Source organism: Convolutriloba macropyga, chromosome 6 (genome assembly GCF_964194025.1).
Source record: "Convolutriloba macropyga chromosome 6, txConMacr16.3, whole genome shotgun sequence".
Taxonomy (NCBI): domain Eukaryota; kingdom Metazoa; phylum Xenacoelomorpha; order Acoela; family Convolutidae; genus Convolutriloba; species Convolutriloba macropyga.
In genome coordinates, this window is record NC_134473.1 from 46,320,550 (window position 1) to 46,341,451 (window position 20,902).

Here is a 20,902-nt window from a genome sequence, read left to right on the forward strand (position 1 = left end):
TTCTCCTTGCAAGTGAACAACTTTTTGAACAAGAGAAAAGCAATGAAAGCTGCCAATTTTTAGCTCCATTTACTGAAGAATAACTTCAATCTTTACATCTTTATTTTTTGTTTTAGGATGCTTGATAGAACTATACCCAAATCAAACCCCCCCCCCCACACACACACACACATACAAACACACAAACACGCAAACAAACAAACACACACACATACACGCACACACACATACATACATCAAAACTAATATCCAAAAGTAACCTAAACGCGGACCTTTTAGTGACATTTTTCAGATACACTGTCTGGAGTTAACTTATATTGGATGAAATAGAGTACAAAAGCATTAAATTTTACATCTAAGTCTGTAACTTTTTGACTTCAAAATTTGAAACCAGTCAGCGCGAAAATGTGAAAGTTAGCTGCGCGTTACCATAACAGCTTGTGGCTAAATTCCGATCCGGAAACGCTTCCCAAATGTCGGGGGAGAAAATTGATTTACCCTTTCCCCAAATAAACATAAAAATTAACCCACGGCTATCTCTCAGTAATTGAAGCCCGTGGGACTAATTTGGTGTATTAGGAAACTGTAAAAACCGCGAGTACATTAAAGATTCGCGAGTCTTACCAATAAAAGTCAAACTTTATCGTTTGTTTATGATTGCGACTTCTTGGTGTTTCCTTTCAAAACTAACATGTCATTTCCAAATGCCTCCGGCGTTTATTAACCCGCTCTATTTCCGTCTTAAATTATCACTCCGAAAATATCTTGCCCACACTCTGGATAGTCGAAGACTGCTTTCCTTACCTTTCAGTTCGAACTCCATTTATTATTTTAATGTCCTCTAACCTAACAGCTGCCACGCAGATTAACCAAAAGACACCAAAATGACGCACTCGCCTCAATAAAAAATATAATTCACTTAAAACGTGCTCGAAACGATAACTTTGCCAAGTTACCATTTTCGGCATTAGAAAAAAATCAGTGACCTGAACTAAGTTTTTCAAGATAATAAGAGGAATAAATTTCTGCTTAGAGAACATTCGTTCAAATATTGCAGCCTTGACTATCTCAAGTAAAAAAATAGAAGAGATTTCAGTTCCCAAAGAATTGGCTTAACAATGTGTGAAGCGGACAGTTGTTCAGCCTAACAAAGTGTGAACAACACGAGGTTAGATACTTCTATACCAAATACCAGTTAACACGTGAACTACATTCCCGGAGGTACCTGCCCGCCTGCATGCAAGTCAAGACAAACTCTGGTACCTTCAAGCGCTTGTGAGCCAATTTCAGACGTTTCAACTCAATTACCCGAGAGTTGAAACAGAATAAAAAGCCACAAATCATTATTATAACTACTAAGAGCGTTAATAAATTGATGATAGGCTACTTAATATTGAACAAGTTACGGCCAAATTTGCGTAACTCAAACTCGAAAGACAATGATTAATTGCAGTCAGATTAATGCCATTGTGAGCTGAATTTAGACTTATCATTATGAAAACGAAATTTGACGAAGTATTTGAATTGGAAGATAGGGTCTTCTTAATATAGCACCCGGGTTGAAAACACGGCAAAAACATAAACCATAGACAATCAATGTCCTAATTCTAAAAAGAGCAAAAAATAAATTTCGTTCTCAAGAAACGAATTGGGTTAAATTGGTTTCTGCCAAAAAGCTGATCTTTTGGTTTCAATGACACGGAGTGCGTAAATGGGAATATTTAGGGCGACCATCGGTCTAATTTGTTAGTAATACGTGGGGAAAATTCTCCCGCACTTTGTTTGAGGAAGCCATGGGCTATTATGGAAATGGGTGAGTTGGCGAGGCGCCGCTTGCTACCCATGAACAAAAGCCTCAAAGCCTGAATTAATTCCGTGTTCACAGTTTCCAACCTAATGACTTTAATCTTTGCTCAATTAAAAGGATTCCTAGTTGTACCAAAGTGTCTTAAATCCAACACATTTCCGTTCTCTCTTCTACAATGTTTGAAATTGGACCAACGTCTGTTTAACCTGCAATGCTGAATTACAGCTAAACGCCGCAGTTTGAAAATGCTACAAACGAAATAAGAATAGAGAGTTTTTGACACCATTAGATCATCTATGTGAACAATTATTAATTGTAGATGCCATCATTGTAGAAGTCATATAGATATATCGGACAAATTGGTCATTTTCTGAAGCGTCATGTATCAGTCGGTCAAAAGTACACTTTTGAGGCTAAAACCAAACTGAGGACACAAATTTTTGTTGGAATTCAAGCTTACCAGACACTTGATAGAGTATGGAATGAAAATTACAACAAAAATATTAAAGCTAAATCTAAATATTATTTACCATTCTTCTTATCGCAGATAACATCTGAACATGATTTCCAAATTTCTTTGAAGAAAGCAACCTTAAAGTTTAAAAATATCAGAGACAATTTATACCGAACAACCAAAAAAAATAAAACAAGTTTTCTATTATCGATCATCAGAAAGTTTGCATCAACTCTCTCCGGCATTCCAGCGTTCGCAGCTCTACAGTAAAATTTGTCTGAAACAATTTATCAAGTGAAAAGCATAGGCAATTTCCGATTCTTACGATAAACTAAAAATAACTTAAAAATTGTTTTTTCCGATACCAGGGGGTTGAATGTTTTTGTGTACACCTTTTTTTATTAAAAGAAATAACTGTGAGGTTAGCATTCTTACCTTTTGATTAAGAAAACACGTTATATAAAAGGTAAAAGAAATAAGCAGAAATAGGAAACTTTTTTTCTATTTTTTGCAACGTTTATTACAGACATGGTACAACGGGCACTGATTATATTTATTTTGGCAGCAAAATGCCAGTAGTTCCATTTCTAATCAATCTACTGCTGAAGGCTGACCATCTTAGTATCAGAGAGATTTGAAAAGGTGATAAATACCCTCTCTTTGTTTCTTGTATTTTGCTACTTGGAATTAGTAAAAAACTGAGAAACACAAACACATTGAAACAACTTAAAGTCCGAAAAACATCGAAAAACAAACCAAAATTCATTTTTTTTAGTTTATCGTAAGAAACGTAAATTGCCTATTCTTATCACTTGATGAATTTTGTAAGGCAAATGTCACTGTAGAGCTGGGAACACTGTAATGCCGTAAGAATCTTTTTTTTCGATGCTGATTTTTTGGACACTATGATGTCACAATGTGTTTCGCAGTGATTTTATAAGAATTCAAAGTAGAAAAAAGAGAAGAAACAAGGAAAGGATAGTTATCACCTGTTCAATACTTCTGAATCTATAATGGTCAGCCTACAATAGTTCATTGATTAGTAATGAAAATGCCAGAATTCTGATGCCAAACTAAAAATACCAGTGCCATGTCTGTAATAAACAATGCAAAATTCCTATTTCTGCTTATTTCATTTACATAACGTGCTTTTGCCATGTAAATGTAAGAATGCTAGCTTTAGAGATTATTTCTTTCAATAAAAAAAGGTGTACACAAAAACAATCAACCCCTGCAGGGAAAAAGAAAAACAAACTGAAGTTATTGGGGTTAACACAAAGTCGCACATTGCAAGGACCAACAATGACTCATGCCCGATAATGGAAAAAAAAGATACGCATATCAATTTCTGGCTAGTTTAAGCAACCCGAAAAATATAATCCAAGACAGTTAGCCTCATAAATTGGAAAAGCGTTTCATAAGAATTTGTAGCACTGCCACAAACAAAACAAAGCAAATGTAGTGCTGATGCGATCTGATGAAATCCTAATGTGTTATTGCCTTAGTTAATGTGGACATAATGAACTAAACAATCAGATCATGAGAACTGGCAACAACTAATAATCACTAAAAAATTGAGTAAATTTGTGGTAGAATCAGTTTTTTAGAGAAATAGCGGGAAGATATCATTCCTTGGCTGGGAGTTCCTTGGAGGAATAGCCGAAAACAACAAGAAGTTCAACCGAGCGCTGCGGTTAAAATTTTAGCTATAATGCTTGAGCAGTGAGTAAATACTTAGCTTTTAAGCGGACTTCTTTATTGCATACAATTTTTGCGCTATTTTATATAGTGATAAACGTAACTAAATACCTGTTTCGAAAGGTATACGTCAATATCCATGCTAATTTTGCTCTAAAAAATGGAAAAACAAGAGTACAACAAGCAGCAAAAATGTACTGGATGACGTTTTCACTGTTGTTGTACAAGACTCAAAAATTAAGAAAAAGGGTTTCGCGCACTACTAAATTGTAACCCTCCATTCTGGTTCAGCCCTCATTTTTGCGTGAAATTTGAGCAAAAATGAAGTAATGAGTTCCAGTTATTTTCTCAATAAGCTCAAAGAGTCTGAGAAACCTTTGTATATCTATCTCCTATAAACGGGTAAACTTCATCTTATTAAAAATCTTTGTAATGATACGCAAATGTAAAATTAAATTAAGTAGACGCAACAGGGATTTTTTTAAAATTGAAAGCCAGAACCTACTTGACTAAAAGTTCAAAAACTTATTTAATTTCACTTTTTTCACATAAAAAAGCTTTCGTATTTGCGGCGGCAATTAATCAAAAGCGCAATCAATTTCATCATAGTCGATATTCTCAATTTAAAAAGCAACAAAAAATCCAAACAATTTGACTATTTAAACATTGTTTTGACGAGGATATGTACTGTTCAATTACATTCTTCGTGATCGCTTACAAAATAGCGGATCTGCAAGTTTAGGAAAAAAACATAGACAACTATTGGATGTTAAATTTATACGTGAACAAGAAAGCTCGGTAAAGTGCGTTCGCAAGTAAAATTCCAACGCATCCTCATCAATTTTTTTTACTTAATTGTCTAACAAATGAAGAGATTGGTGATGAACACAACTAGATCTTTGTGTAAAAAAAATTTGTTACAAGCCCATATTACTATTTGAATTATATAATGCCATGCTGCATTAAAGAAATCATGGTACATGCCATTAATAAGACTACGACACAAAACAGAAAAAAAAACGCAAAGAAAATATGGCAAAAATTGAATATCTTAAATGAAAAGCACATAATAGCAAAATCAAAATACCACCAGATAAAACCCATACTACCAAAAAAAAGTTCCCGCAACCTTAGAGCAGATGGGACCTGTCGATAAAAGAACTAGATAACCAGTTGAAAAAAGGGGCGAAGTTCAAAAATAATACCGATTCTGTAAAACCCAATAATTTCAAAAGGATTAAAAAACAATTGTTTCTTGCCAAAAATTGAGAATAGATTCAGTTGAAAGTCTTCAAGGTATCTGTCATTGGTGAAACTGAGCCATAGTACAGGACTACAAAACAACTACAAAAACAAACGTAAGAAAATTTTTCAAAAAATTTACGAAAACACAGCATTAAGCCAGTAACGTCATCAGCTATCTTAATTTTATTTGTTATTATTTCAATTTCTAATTTCAGTCACTAAAAATCCAAAATTGTATATGTTCACTTGCCATGCGTTTTATTTGAAAATCAATGGATTGGGACTTGTTACTAACTTGACTATTTCAAAGGACAACGAAAAGAAACAAAAGTTTATTAATCAAAAAAACTTTGAAACGCATGGCGTCAGAGATATATAATGTGATAATGTGACTTCAAGAATATCAACCATTATGAACTGATATACAAAAACCACTAAATTTTAAATACAACTCGTACTATAAGGGCCATCAAAACCAATAACATTCCCGGAAAGCATTGACGCTACTTTAAAGCGACAACAACTACGGTGAAATATAAAAAACTCAAAACGAAAAGTGACAAGTGAAGTGTCGAAGCCAGAAAGACCATTTTGGGAAAGACGCATAAGTTCAACGTGAGTTTAAAAACGGTTAATGTTCAATTGTCGGCAAAAAGTATTTAAAAAGTCTCAGCAACCATTAATTATGCATTCAAAACATTAGATAGGTTTTTGTAATCTTTAGCGAGCCAATTTGACATTTAGTTAACGTTACGAGGCAAGGACATAAGATAAGAAAAATGCAATAAATGCAGGCAAAAAAAACAAAAACACAAAAAACAAAAAACAAAAAAACCATGAGCGATGTTTTCTTGGAAACAAAATAACTGTTCATTGGGCCCCATTCTATCGTAAATTGAATTTTTCATAAACAACATTGATTTGAAAAGGTATTTGTCTCTTAATGACACGAGAAAAACCATAGAATTCTTAAAAATTAGTTGAAGGAAAAAGAGCTCCCCAATATAAATCGAATCAACGACTAGGTTCTTTATTGCTGCTCGTTTTTGAACAACACAAAATCACACCCAAATATCAAAAGTTCACAACAATTTTAAACCTCGATAACTCCTCGAAAAATGGGAAAACGAACAATCTTTTCAGTTTTAAATTTTACGATTGGAGAGTTCTCTAAAGATACCACTCACAATTCTCTACGCTGAAAATAGCGATGGGCCAAATTTTTTCATAATTAATTTCAGTTATTTTAAAACACCGTCTCAGTCGCTTTCAAAAATTAAATCCAATCATAAACACGCTAATTATATTTGTCAGGTGCCCATTTTTATAATCGAAGAACGAGTCAAAATGTCTGCAAACGTTTCAAGCATGTCACACAATCAAAGAAACATCAAAACTATCTCATTTACTTTTTATAAGCGTCACAATGAGGTCAATATTGAGTTGACACAATTTTAACATCGTACCAAATTTCAAGAAAATTAAGCTAATAAAAATCGTAATGCGTGAACAAACAAGCTGATGAAGAGAGCTGAAAAAATGTTTGTTTTCTGCAAACAAACTTTTCATAGGCCAAATTTCCTGCTCTCTTTCTGCTTTATTTGTTCACGCATTTACCACTTCCTGTAACCCCCCTCCCAATTTAGAATGAGAAGCCGAATAATAGTCATGAACAAAAGCTATCCTATTTCGTTTAAATCTGAAAACAACTTTAACTTCAATCTAGTGTTGACCTGTAATGAGTTACACCCCCAATGTATATTAATCTCCAATATAATTTCTCAATGCAAAACTAATATGACAATTTCCTTGTTTATTGTATTGAAATCTGATAATAAAATTCAGGAAAAAGAACTGTAACAGATACAGAACTAAAAATATGAGTCATTAAATTGAGAAAATGCATGTTGCATTTTTGCAGCACGGAAATCTACAAAAGAGACTAGGAACTTAATTTTGCTTTTATTTGAAGCAATAAAAATCCAAATGTTTCGCTTTTGAAAAGTTGGTTGTAAAAATAGGAAAAGACAATTTGCTTCCCATTCACACATAATTACAGGACTATATTATGGTAGAAAACCAGCCCATAGTTTATGATAAAGCGGAAAATTAGATTACAATCGCGCCTGTATAAATTTTGTTCAGCTTTTTGAGCAAAACAGCAGGCTATCATTATTGTTTAACTGCAGAGATAAGACGCTTTATATTGGGCCATATATCGAAGTATATCGGCTGATATGGGTGAAATTTTATTAGAGCCTAATTTTAGGTGACAAATCGCGGGTTATTTGCATTTTATCCCGTCATAAGGGCAGTTAAAATTCACCCATCATAGGGGTTATTCTATGACTATGCTCAGCGGATGTTACTTTACAATGAATGGTACTTGAAAATCATGACTCACTTTCCTTCATTTTATTTCGCCAGAGGTATTTTGCAAATCTACCATGTACTCAAAAAGCTTTATTACTAAGCTATATGTTGAAAAATAAATATCTAGTAACATGGTGAGCTTTGCAAACAGGGAGATGTCAATAACCCCCCAATTTTTTTCACACCAAGAAGCCGGATACAAATATTTGGCTTTCATTAAGGCACTATAATTATCCACAGGAAATAATAGCTGTTTGCTGATTGTAAAGTACAGCAAAAGTTTTCTTATCTTGTGTCATTCAAACCCACTACGCGTGAAATAAAAAAAAACTAGATACATGCATATAATATTTCTCTTCACATACGTAATTTCTCATCGCTACAAATAATTAAATTTCAGAACTTTTACACAATAGCTTTCTAGACTTTAAAGGATTTCAATTCTCGTCTCGAAAGCTTATTTGGGTCAGAAAAGACTGAAGTCTACCATTCACAAAAACGTATTGCTATTTAAGACAACTTCAAACACTAAACATTAAAAAGAACCTCTCGCACGATCAAAGCAAATCAAAATCGGTCTTGTTTTTCAATTCTTTTATTTAAGGGGGAGGTTCTTTCCCTATTATTTTGGAAATTTGGAGCGTATACTCGCACACCTAAGCACACCTGAAAGTTATACGTGGTGAAAAAGGGGATTAAAATAACCAGCAGAACGCTTTTCAAAAAGCGTCTGCTTGATTTAATCCAGCTTTTTGATAGGAGCAATAAAACTACATCAAAGAGTATAAAATGTCTAGATTTGTCCTAAGAGCATAATACCCACATTGTGTTCTCTGGGCAATAAATGTCTCACGGATTCAATCGGCCTTATGTGCTCTCTCTCCTGTTGATGAAAAATACACGAGTTGTTATGGATCCCATTGTCAATCTGAATCATCCCTTAAAGTGCTGCTATTTATTATTTGCTCGCATCTAACAGAGCTCCCAAAAAGAATGAAGCTACCTGTGTGAAACATTGATGTGATTTAAATTCAACGGTCAATTGAGCGACATAATAGCATGGCTTTATAGAAATTCATCAACTAGTGTTTCAGTTTTTGAGAGGAGGAATTTAAAACACTTCTCCACCCTACAATAAAAATAATATTAACAACATTACTGGTTTCTACAGAACCACGAAATTGCTCCATTTGTTAAGCAGAGTCTTTTTAACATATTAAAACATGTGTTCTTAACAATCATGTCGATATTGTTTTCTTTACATTAATTTATTGGATTGGCCAATTTTGAGGATATAAAAGTACGTGAAGTCCACAAATGCGTTGCAAATCCCGGACATGAAATAGAAAACTTAAAAAGTAAAATCCAGACGTCATGAATAAGGTTCACTGTTATCAATGTTGCGTTCAAATAGCCAAAAAATTTGAGAACAAAATTCTTGCAATTATTTCCCAACCCCAATTAGAATTAGATTAAAAAATGAGAAACAATCAACCAGAAAGCGATGGCCCTTCAATTGTTGTAAACACTTATGAAAGTATCAGTAATATCTGAATATAAAAAATCTTTTGTCATACTTTGATGACAAGTTGCTTCAGTTTTGTATAATTTGAATAAATTTTGCAAGTGCCTTTCACAGATAAGCACAGTTTTGCCTCATATGGTCTCTGCTGATATTGCTAGCAGAGTCGACATTTTGGTAATTGAACTTAACCAGCAATAAAAGCTCAAAATTTGCCAAATTAGATTGCACCGAAAGGTAGAAAAAATCTGTTACTGGCAAAAGATTGCTCTCAATAAGTTATAACAGCTATCAATAGAGAACTGAGCACGAGAATTAAGGTGCCGAAGCTTGCATAAAAATTCAAAACCATCTTCTAAAAAGCGCAACAATTTTGAAGACCCTCAGCCTTAACAATTCATATCGATGAAAACCAAAGAATTGGAAAACAATTAAACTCATGTTTTAGTAAACAGTCTAGTGACGAAATTGTGATCATGAAACAGAGCTTGAGAAGAAAGCTCAATATAAGAGAACATCGTAAGACTCTCGCAGTGCGGGCGAGATGGCTCAGTGGTGAGCGCAGGATTGCAATCAATTAGGAGATTGTGGGGTGGCAAGCTACGAAGTTCCCAGACTTTATTCACACTATAATGGTGTTGACATCAAGTCAAAATAGAGAGCAAATAGTGGCTCTAATTTTTTCCTCAGTTATCATTACCATTGATTCTAGTGGACAATCTTAAGATTTTTTTTTCATAATAAGACAAATCTTTAAAGTTTTCAGCTAAAGTAGCTAATGTTTGTGCAATATTGAAGCAGATTTCATACTCAATTTCTGCAATATTGAAGCAGATTTCATACTCAATTTTAGGTAAGAATAACAAATTATTGTGAATCAAAATGTTTTGACTGTTCTTATAAAATTGGGCAAAGATTCTGTTCAAATAGAAGAAGTCTGTCATTAGTTGCTTATATTTCCCCAACTTATCCGGCCACCAAAAAATTATAGCTCAAAAGGGGAATTTTTAATAACTTTTCAGGCAGCAACAAAAAATAAACAATCTAATAGTTGCTATTTGAAACACTAAACAGCACTGATCTGCAGGTCAAGAAATTTTCACTGCCATTAACTTAAAGTTCGAAAAAAATAGATGACAAGGTGTGCCATCACATTGCAAACAGAGCATCGCTTAAATCACGGCACTAGGAAGTACAACAATTAGGAACTGTTTGGCCAATCTGATTTTTTTAATCTAGGTAATGGAATGAAAGCTTTTCATCTGGGTCATTTCTGAAAAAAAATACGATTACTTTTTAAGCTGCGTGACAACGGGATAAAATTTTTTTACAGATCCTTGCTCTTCCAAATATTTAATACTTTTCTTCTAATCGTGCCCTTTTGTATTAACCCAAAACCCAATGATTGGGGAGATCAAAATAATTAAAAGTCCAGGATTTAGGGAGTAACGGTTATTGCTCAAATTTTGAAATATTTCGAAGAAGTCGCCGAGAGTTGAATAGAGACATAAATACATGGGCGCTGCAATCAACTGTTTACTTTTTTAAGTTCACTGTCAATATGTAAATGACACCACGTTATGCAGCAGGAATAAGATCAATTTAATTCTTCCATCATCTAAAAATTTGTACAAATTTCTAAATTACTTTTACAATATTCTTATAGCAATCCTAGAGCTGCAATAATGCCAGCAGCAATCAACTTGATCAAAAGCGTAATAGACGTGCAAGAAAACGTTTATCTGATGAAGCTAATAGTTTCAAAATATCAACAAATAACTGAATCAACCAAATAAAAAATAAGGTTTCCCCTTATCCTTTCTTAAGCTTGAGTTTTTGGACTTTTCTTTTCTCATCAAAACACTCTCCCACCGACATATAATATGGTATATTTAAGGTTATGGGAGGGGGTTAAATTCGGGGCTAGTGGCTAAGCTCTAATGGGAGGCACCACTGCTTATTGTTCCACTACTTAATTTTTCCTGTCGGAATCAATTCATATGGAGAATTTTCGAATCCAGACAAAATATTTGTCCTATTTTGTCACTTCTGTGCTCAGCAGCTGATGATAGCGAGCAAACAAAGATCACTTTGCTACATTTTCCTTGCCATTTTTCCCTTTCTTGATTATTATTGTCTTTTATCAAGACTGAAAACGCGATTCTAACGCTGGTGGGAGGTTTTATAGATTCAAGCTAAGCAAAAACCTATTCTGAAAAGCGCTTCCAATTTTCAAGTAGACTCAAGATGACAAATGCTCCCGTTGTTTTCATTCCTTATTTAAAAGGAAAAGCGGAAAATTAAAGACCTTTTCAAACATTTCCTCTCCGTGGATTGTTCTTACAATTCGAGCATTAAAGCCAAGTGAAAAATTCAGATGAAAAATCGGCAAAAGCTTTTGAAGATCCGACAATCAAGCGTTATTAATTTATAATATAAACATAAAAAGCAGAAAAAAATCTTATAAAAACACAAGAAGTGAGTGTGTTCAATATCAGCGCCACAAAAGGTTCCCTTCAGAACATGAAAGAACACAAGACAAATCGATAAAAAGGGAAAAACGTGAACGGGAAATTTAATTCACGGATTATGGAAAATATTCTCAGGCCGGCGCGGTTAGACCAAAAGATACTTCAAGTATCACTCGCTCAGCGCTTTTTAGCTGATAAAGTTGGTCGGGGTGGGCGGGGGAAATAAATATTTGATTTCAGCCCCTGTTTACCAAATGAATTATTCTGGGTGTTAATTTTTGTTTGTTTGATCAAAACACCGGTTTATTTTGGACTGTGCCTGCCCCTTTTCCGCACCCTTTTCCGGCAGAAAACAAGGCGGGTGGGGTTTAGGACTTTGTTGAATATTTAAGCAGAAACGACTCAACTTTTCTATTAAAACTGCTTAGCAAAACTCTAAGCGTTCCTATAGTGATGAGTTCTGGGTCCTTTTTTGCGACCAATATCAAATGAAATCTATCCAAAAAGATCCAAAATAACTTAATTCTTCTACAGAATGGTTCAATACAATTTGCTGCCTGATTCACTTATTTCTTCGAATTTTACCCCTTATATGAACCCCCGTATTTTATGCAAGGGACTTTTTGGAAAATAAAGCAAGAGAAAACTTGGTTAGATGAAACTTTTACTTGGTGTAAGAGAAGTACAAATCGTATTAATCAGGTTAGAGTCCATTAGATTACAGGGGAATACCGGGCTGGTTAAGTTAAACTTGCAATTATTGTTATTATCATTGTACCGCAAAGTTCATTCAAACAAGCCATCATTGTTCAACCTTAGTAAAAATATTACATTTAAAAATTTGCACTTGAAAATGAGTTTTTAATAAAGCCCCCAAAAATCTTCGAATTCTGATATGAGCTTTGATCTTTATTTGCAAGAAGTAACATTTGAAAAGCTTTTCCTTGCCTTAACAACCATAGAGGAATACGCTATTTAATATCCGAGTTAGAAGGGGAAAAATCAGAATTGAAGGAAATGAGAGAAGGCAGTTAAGAGATATATTCAATCAAGTTATTTGAAAACCAACAAAACTTTGCTTACGAACAGGAATAATCAATAGCTCGATTGTATTGAACCTAAAATCTAAAAGTCTCAAATACTTCCTGTATATTTTTTTTCAGAATTTTGTTAAACCGCCGCATTTTGTAAACAGCAAAATAAGTTGTAGATTTACAAGTTGCAAAAGTTATTGTCAGCACAAACAGAAGTTACTCAAGCTATCAAAAGCTTACTTAATTTAATTCAACATTTGGGAGTGAATTTACATGATTCATAAAAGGAGTTCTGAGCTCAACTGGTGGTCGACCGAAAAATTTCAGTTTAATCAAAGCAACCGAAAATTCTGTTATAACTTTTTGACAATACTTAAAAGCAATATTTAAGTGTAAAGAATTTCAGAACAAAAGTCTTACTAATTATATTAATAATTGGTATATTTTTCCACTAGTGGTGCATATGAGCAAACAGCTGATGCAAGGGTTAGATCAGAGCAAATGTTTGTAGTCGATAAAACAAAATTAATACTCAATATACTTAGTGTAAGATGTTCAGAAAGAAGATAAAGTAAACAGACGATAATTCAACAATAAATGAATTGAGATTTTTGTCTCCGCCTAATTTTTCAATCAATGAATACAGGACAAGCAAAAATACATACAAAGTAGAGACATATGACAGTCGAGGGAACTAGAGATAGATAGTATTGTGCATATGGTAGATCCAAGGGCACTTTTTCCAGACCCTAAATTTGACCCCTCCCCGATGGTATGGGCAGGTGAATTTACCTCCCACAGGGGTCACACAGTTATTGTTATGGTTACTGTTACTGCTAAGTTGCATTTAATGTTAAGTTACTGTTACTGAATTAACCACTTTATGGTCAAAATTTTAGTTTCAGTTAATTTATGGATAATTAAAAGATACCACCTAGTACTCAAATGATGAAAAGATACAACCAAAGTTCCCAGTAGATTACGTAGATGTTAACTTTAACCCCAGTTGGAGGTAAATCCACCTGCCCACACAATCGGGGAGGGGTCAAAATTAGGGTCGGGAAAAAGTGCCCCCAGATCTACACACTAGTCTCTATCTCTAGATTTTTTCTGTCCACGCCCAAAAATTGTGAATAATCATGGTTTGATACTTTTTTATTTTTCCAGACTTCTAATGACTTTAGAAGAACTTTCGAGCAAATCTCTTGCTGTCAGAATTACTCACATTAAAGATTGCACCTTGTAAAATCATTTGTAGAAAAATGGTTATATTGCAAAACTCTGTCAGGAAAATAGCTATTTTGTAAGATTCTAGCTGCAAAATGTTTCTCTTTGAGGATGCCGCATGAAAAATGCATATCTTGCAGGATTCTGACAGCAGTTTTACAAGAATATGCATCTTCTTGAAAGAAGCTAGCGGAATCTTCCAGAATCTTGCAAGATAACCTCTCAAGCCGAGTTTAGCCATAATTGATCTTTTCATTGAAGTCTGCATCCTAGACGGAACACTTAGGATATTCTATCAGATATCATATACGCATTTTTAAAAATGATAACAATTTGGTTCAAACGTAGAGTACTTTGAAACATAAGTATATTGCTATGATCACTAAGTACCATATATTAAGTTTGTGTGCAATAGAAAAAACAAACCTATTTTTTTATTTATTTGATAATCATGTGAATTAAGTCGAACATGCATCACTAAATCGCGTCCCCAAGAGATAGTTTTTAACACTGGCATTAAAATAGGAGTCAATTCTACTTATGATCCATCAAAAGCTATATAAAAAAACCGTTTTTCCTCGAAGTGGAAAAAACAATATAAATTTTTATCACTAAATGGTAAGAAAAACTACACACATTTTGCACGCACTGTAGCCAAATTTTGGCCTCAAAAATACCAGATATCAGAAAACAAAATGTTAAATTGTAAAGATTCAAAATTGTTGGGTTTGCACGTTACGATTATTGTGTAATCAAAAATATTAGTGCGATGAAATAAGATGTTTCAAGGGGTTAATAATGGGACACTAAAAACGTTGAAATGTCACAAAATTCGAATTAAAAGTTCGAATTTAATTTTCATTAAAGTCATTAGGTCATAGGCAAATTTACGCAGACGCTTCAAGGATTATGCAGATAATGTAGATAAGCTATCTAAAAAACATACAAAATCATATCACCAAATTTGCAACGAAAAAATAAAATTGTAAAATTTTATCGCCTTCCATAACTGAAAGCCGCCCAATAAAAAAACTTTACAAACATTTTTCTTGAATATTTGAAGAACACATATACAAACTTTATTACAAAAAGCAATCAAAAATAACTAACCAAAAATAAAATTTTGAGCCCAATAAAGAGTTAATGTGAAGCTATATTTAGAGAACTTTATAAGGATCAACAAATTCTTAAGAAGATTTGAATGTGAGTTGAAGGAGTTCAATTATGACTTTTAAAATGGAAAACTAAAGCTATAAAAACTACAGGTTGCACAAAATTCGACGAAGTGTCAAATATATAGTCAATAAAAAAACTTGTCGAAATCTATTAAATTCCACTAAATAAAAATAAAAAGACACTTCTTTTTATAGCTCAAATGCGGAAAAAAATTTAATGACACTAAAAAATGAAAAAGGGAGCAATTTCTATTAGTGCGCTAACAATTATTGCGGCTTCAATTTTTAATGAAAGTATATAACAAATAACTTTTTTTTTTCAAATATTAAGTACTACTTTAAAAATCTGAAGACAAAATTTTCTATTTCAATATAAAGATGAAGCTGAAAATAGCATTCGTTGCTGCCCGGTAGTTGAAAACATTTAGCATTGCAAATGGAGGTGAATATGTATAAGGTTGGAAGTGAAATTCCAAAACTATTTTCGAACAAAATTTCTGAAATATGCAAATTTATCTAAGAATCTATCACAGGCTATCAATCAGAACACCCACAGAAACTTATAAAGCTAACAAACATGGTCATGCACACAAATGGTCATCTGTTGAATGGCGGCAGTGCTGTCAAATTTTAACTTTCGAGAAAAGTTATAATTATTTGCAAAAAAAGTTATAGATTTCCACAAATCATTTATTTCCGCTCAAACTTTGCGCAGTTAGGTTTATTGTAAAACATATTTTCTAGTCTACTAATTGAACTGACCTTGAGGATCTTTGTAGCTGCCGAGATTGCCTGGACATCATGTTTAGAGTGGCTTTCATCTTCCAGGCACTGGACACAGATCAGTCTGGTACAGTCTAGACAGTAATACGTCACAGACTGGGTCGAATGCATCACACATTTGGCCCCTGGAACATTCTTCAAGGTGGCCAGGAACCAATGGTGTGCAGAGACTACGTTATGTGTCAAAAATGGACCTCTGGTTGGATGTGACGTGTCTTTACACTTGGAACAGTAGTACACTTTGCACTGCTCGCAAAATATCGTGGCCTCTAATGCGACTTCTTTGTCCGCACAGAGCTGACATTTTGCTAGGGGTATTGAGTTGGTCAGAAAGATCTTGACCTTTTCGGCTACTTCGTAGTTTTGGGGTAAATCTCGCAGCACTTGCTCGTCAGCCACTAACTCGTACTGACAAACAGGGCATTTGATAACGCAACATGTGGGTTGCTGGCTTTGCAAAGCAGAGCTAGAATAACGCCGGGAATTTCTGTCGTGTGAAATAGCGCTGCCGTTTACGAAAACTCCCGAATCGGTTTCGCTCGACACGCTCACCGAATCCGAAGTGTCTTCGCCGATATTGTCCACAGATGAGCCGACAGCGCGATTGGCGTTGGGTTTGCTGTTATTACGTAACAATTGCACTGCGCATAGATAACAAATTGAATGTCTACAGGGGAGTATTCGGGGCTGAATAAAAAGGGATTTGCATTCGTTGCATTTCAGGTTGGAAGCCATTTTTCAAGCAAAACTACTTTGCAGCAATTGCTAAGCTTAATTCTTTTTCGGCTGGCTTTTTATATGAATATTCAAAAGCGCGTCAAAATTAATTGCTCGAAACTTCAATCAAAGCTTTGTACTGTAATATTTTCGTTTTATAGCGCCGGGTCTTTAGGCAAAGCCAACTAGGCAACTTCGTGAATGCTGACGCAAAACGGTGGTAAATTAGCGAAAAAATAATTTGATTCAAAAACTTATCAATAAATAAATCAGGATAATAATGTCTGAAATCTTCATTTATGGTCACATTGTCATCACCGCTATAGCAATAACAGCAAGGTATTTGGACGGCAATCAAAATTTTATTACAAAAGACGAATTCCAGCTCAAATTTGTTGAGTTGTGTGATAAAATGGAGGCATAACTCTGTCACTGATGTCACATATAACTGTTATCATTAAAATACCTGATAAAATATCAGCACAGGTTTATAATATATTTGTTCTTTGATAATAAATGTTGATGAGTAAGACAAGACAAGCAATTGTAGGTTTGCTTAGGCAAGAAATCTTAATTTGAATAGTTGACTATAATGCCACAATAAAGCAGTAAAAATCAAAGAATGATCATTACAAAATTTCTCTCTCAACAAAACCTGGTTTTGCGGCTTTAAATACCCTCGTTTAGGTAAAGATAACGGTTTGTTCGCAGTTTAATTAGAACAAAAACATTCAAATTTCACGCTTATTTCAGAGGTTAGCGAGATTTTAATTGAATCCAAATTCACGCGATATTGGCTTAGTGGCTGTTTGAAAGGAAAGTAAGCTTAACAATCCCTGAAACCGAACAAGTTGCTAACCAACATAAATTTAACTTAGTGTTCTGTTCTTGTGGTACTTTTGCCCAAAGTAAAGAATGTTTTGTTTTGACAACTTAGTAGGAAAACACAATGTACTATTTTGAGGGAATAAGTTTCATAACAACACAAACTTAAACTAAAAGCTTTGGCTCTCCATTGAGAATAATCGCGTATCGTGCTAATTTCTGTCTAAGAGTACTGCCAATTTAGAAACTTCTCTTCAAATATAACCGAATTTGAAAGAACTCACAATTAATAACCGAAATATCACAGTTATTAACCTCGAAATGCTGACAAAGTTACAACGCGTCAAATTGTTACCTCGCAAAAGTGCTCACAAACGAACGCGAGCTGAGAAGTTTTGAACAGAATTCGGGGGAAGGATAAAAAATGCTTTTAATTGATGCGATAATTATGTAAAGCGCTATTCTTCAAGCGCTTTTAAAAATTTTCAAGACAAAATATATTTAAAGCATAGATCAATCAACCGCTAAAATTAAAAGAAGGAACTTGAATATAAACTTCAAGAAACGGAGGCATTAAAATTAAGGATTTGGTTCAAGAAAAATGCTTTTTATTTCTTTATGTATTCTCTTTCTTATAAATGAAGGAGGAACGCTTATGTAACGCTCTTCTATTGAGAAAATATTTAACATGTAAGATCTATTTCACCATTTTTTTAATACTTGATTGTTCGCATGAAATTTGAGCAACTTGAGTGAAAAAAAGTGGTAAAAAAATTTTCGATAAGAATAAAAAGAACAAATGAGAGTAATGGAATATATGTGGCATTTAGCAAGAAAGAGAGTTAGTAAGAAGCAATAAGAGGAGAATTATATGAGGAAAAATAGAGGAATAAGAATTTTATTTTGCAGCCAAAAGAGTTCTGCTTTTAGGAAAGGCTGTGGTATATAAATTATATATAAGCACAGATCCCCCCAGCTAAATGTAATGCTCAGCGCAGATACAAATACCACCGTACCGTTATTATTTTCTATTGGTTGATATTTATTTCTTATTTTTCTTCATTCTACCAAATGGAATAAAAAATTCAGCAACAAACCAGAATATTTATTACTCAGTAAAATTGTTCAAACACGCTTGAAAAGCTGAATAAGCAGAAATTTTGTCAAATTTAAGCGACAAAATTTATAGCTCTGATTGTCTCTACTTAAAAATTTAACAGCATTCCAAACACCATTCAGGCAAAAGTCAAGCAATAAACAGGCAACTTTTCGAATACCAAATTTGATTAGACGCTTTTGTAGCTTTTGGAAACATACTATACACTGTTGACTCAGCGGAGTTTGTTGTTTGCATTTGTTCAACTTTAATTATCAGTTCTTACATTTTTCACCTTCAATCAATGATCAAACAAATTTTATAATCCAAACATAATTTGGTCGGAGTGCTGCTGTTTGAAAGTTCGAACCTTGACAAAACAGAAATTTTTTATAACGAAAGAAGTTGTGCAAAAAGTTCTTGTCATTTTTTTGCAATTCTTTATTCAAAAACTTTAGGATAACTTGTTCACTTTAGGATACTTTCCAGTAAAAGCTTTTTAGTATTTTTAGTGAAATTGAACTTTGGTAAATTGAATTTTAGGAAAAGCAGTCCCTCGGTTGAACTTTCGTCTAATATTTGTTTTTGTTGTTTCCCTCAGAAATGTCGGCATTTGTTTAAAGATGAGAAGGCAGGCTTGTTTAACAACATTTGTCTTTTCCCGCCGCTTTCTTTTCCATATTTCACTTTTCCAGCTCCATCTCTCTCCCTCCCTGTTTGCTAACCTAGAATAAGTCCATTGCAGTCCCCTTTCCCAATGCTTTCACTCTTTTTCCTCCTTCTCCTTCTTTCCTTCTGATGATGATAGTTGTTCTCCCGGTGCGGTTATTTAACCCGGGTCATTTCTTCCTCTCTCTCGCTCTCTCCCTCGCTAGCTCGCTATTCGCTTCAATAATTGAACAAGGAGAGAGATTTAAGTAATCTTTTGTAGCGAAAGAATAATTAGAAGAGATGTATAATATACAAACGTCGTCTGTATAAATTCATGCTACTTCTAACATACCATCTATAGGCACTGAATTTGTGGGGATGTTCCCAGTTTAATGCCTTATTTCTCTCCCATTATATTTTCACTTGAGGTCAAACTAGCCGACTGAACTAATTGACCGACCTGCCACTGTGTGATGTGGGCTAAATTCCCCTAAATTTGAATCAGATATGAATCAATCGACAAAACGAGAGAGCAGAGCACCTAAAAGAGCAACTATAAATATATAGTGACACATTCGGTTGACTAAACTCATTAAACATAAATCAGAAACTAAGAGACTTTTCTATTCCACTTTTTCCGAGAGATGTTTTTGAACATTAAATCAACAGCTGGGATGCCGGGGAAAATATGATCATCGTTACAAGCGCTAGTGACCGTTGGAGAAAAATTTTTGATGCGTAAGTCGACAAAACGATCATTCGGTGGAAAGAAGAGCGCCGCCCATATTTGGTCTCCCAATTTTGAAATAAGTAAGGGGCACAGGTATTTTAGCATCTCTTCTAAATTAAAATTTCCCGTCTGTGAATGGGATCTTTTCTTCTTCAAATTAGGAGGAGCAGAATTGCTTTTCAAAACTGGTTCAGGTTTCCTCATTTTTTGACTTCATCTCAGCGTCAAGGACAAATTTATGCTGTTTTGGCCCGCGGATACAGATAAGATTTGATAAAAGAAATTGAATGAAATACTGAAATATAATTTCCTACGGTTAGACACAGGACTGGTTATCATTAAAAAAATTTGATTCTACTGCTTGGGTTCTAATTTGTACAACCAATTTTGATTGTCGATCAAAATTATTCGTGTCCAGAAATTCCAATGAAATAACGGGAACGGATAAAAACCAGTTCATATATCTTTCATAGACTGGTGCGAGCATTATCTGTTAATTAGCAGAAATTGCTATCATGATCATTCTATCCCTTCCTTCTATATTTTTTTGAATCCGAAGCATGTATATAAAAACAACTGCGTGGTAAAAATTACATTTCGACAAATATTATAAACCAAAAAAAAATTTTTACAAAAATTTTTGTTCCGATCCCCACTTTAGTGGGAGAGAAGAACTATATACTCAACTGGTTTTTTTTTGTTCAGACAATTTTGATTCATCGTAGAGAGATGTGAGTGGTATCATTAAAAAGCACGTACATCCTAGAAAACTAGAATATTGACTTGAACAGATTTTTTTGAATTTCGTTTTTTACAGGGAGCTATCGAAGTTGAAAATTTTGTGAATATTCGACACTTTTTATTCACATTTTCAGTAATTTTTGCTAAAAATTGGCACAATTACGCTAATATAGTTCGAAATAAGTCAAAAATTGTAAAGGTAAAGTGTTACTGTTACCCTTAGAGACAGAAGAAGGTTGCTGAATTGTTTCATTGAAGTTTTTTTGGCTAAAATTTTTGATTAAATTTTCAAAATTCGAACTTTTTCATCAAAAATGGCTTAAAATACGAACTTTTGGTTCACTTTGTTAAAG

General features: G+C 33.9%; 1 protein-coding gene across 1 annotated transcript; it reads right to left on the reverse strand.

Moving 5' to 3' along the window:
- Nucleotides 1-15,420: 15,420 nt before the first annotated feature.
- Nucleotides 15,421-18,291, reverse strand: LOC142341706 (E3 ubiquitin-protein ligase TRIM9-like). The gene has a single exon (XM_075392862.1). The coding sequence runs from the start codon at nt 16,522-16,524 to the stop codon at nt 15,697-15,699; it is 828 nt and encodes a 275-aa protein (XP_075248977.1). The 5' UTR covers nt 16,525-18,291; the 3' UTR covers nt 15,421-15,696.
- Between the last annotated feature and the right edge of the window lie 2,611 nt (nt 18,292-20,902).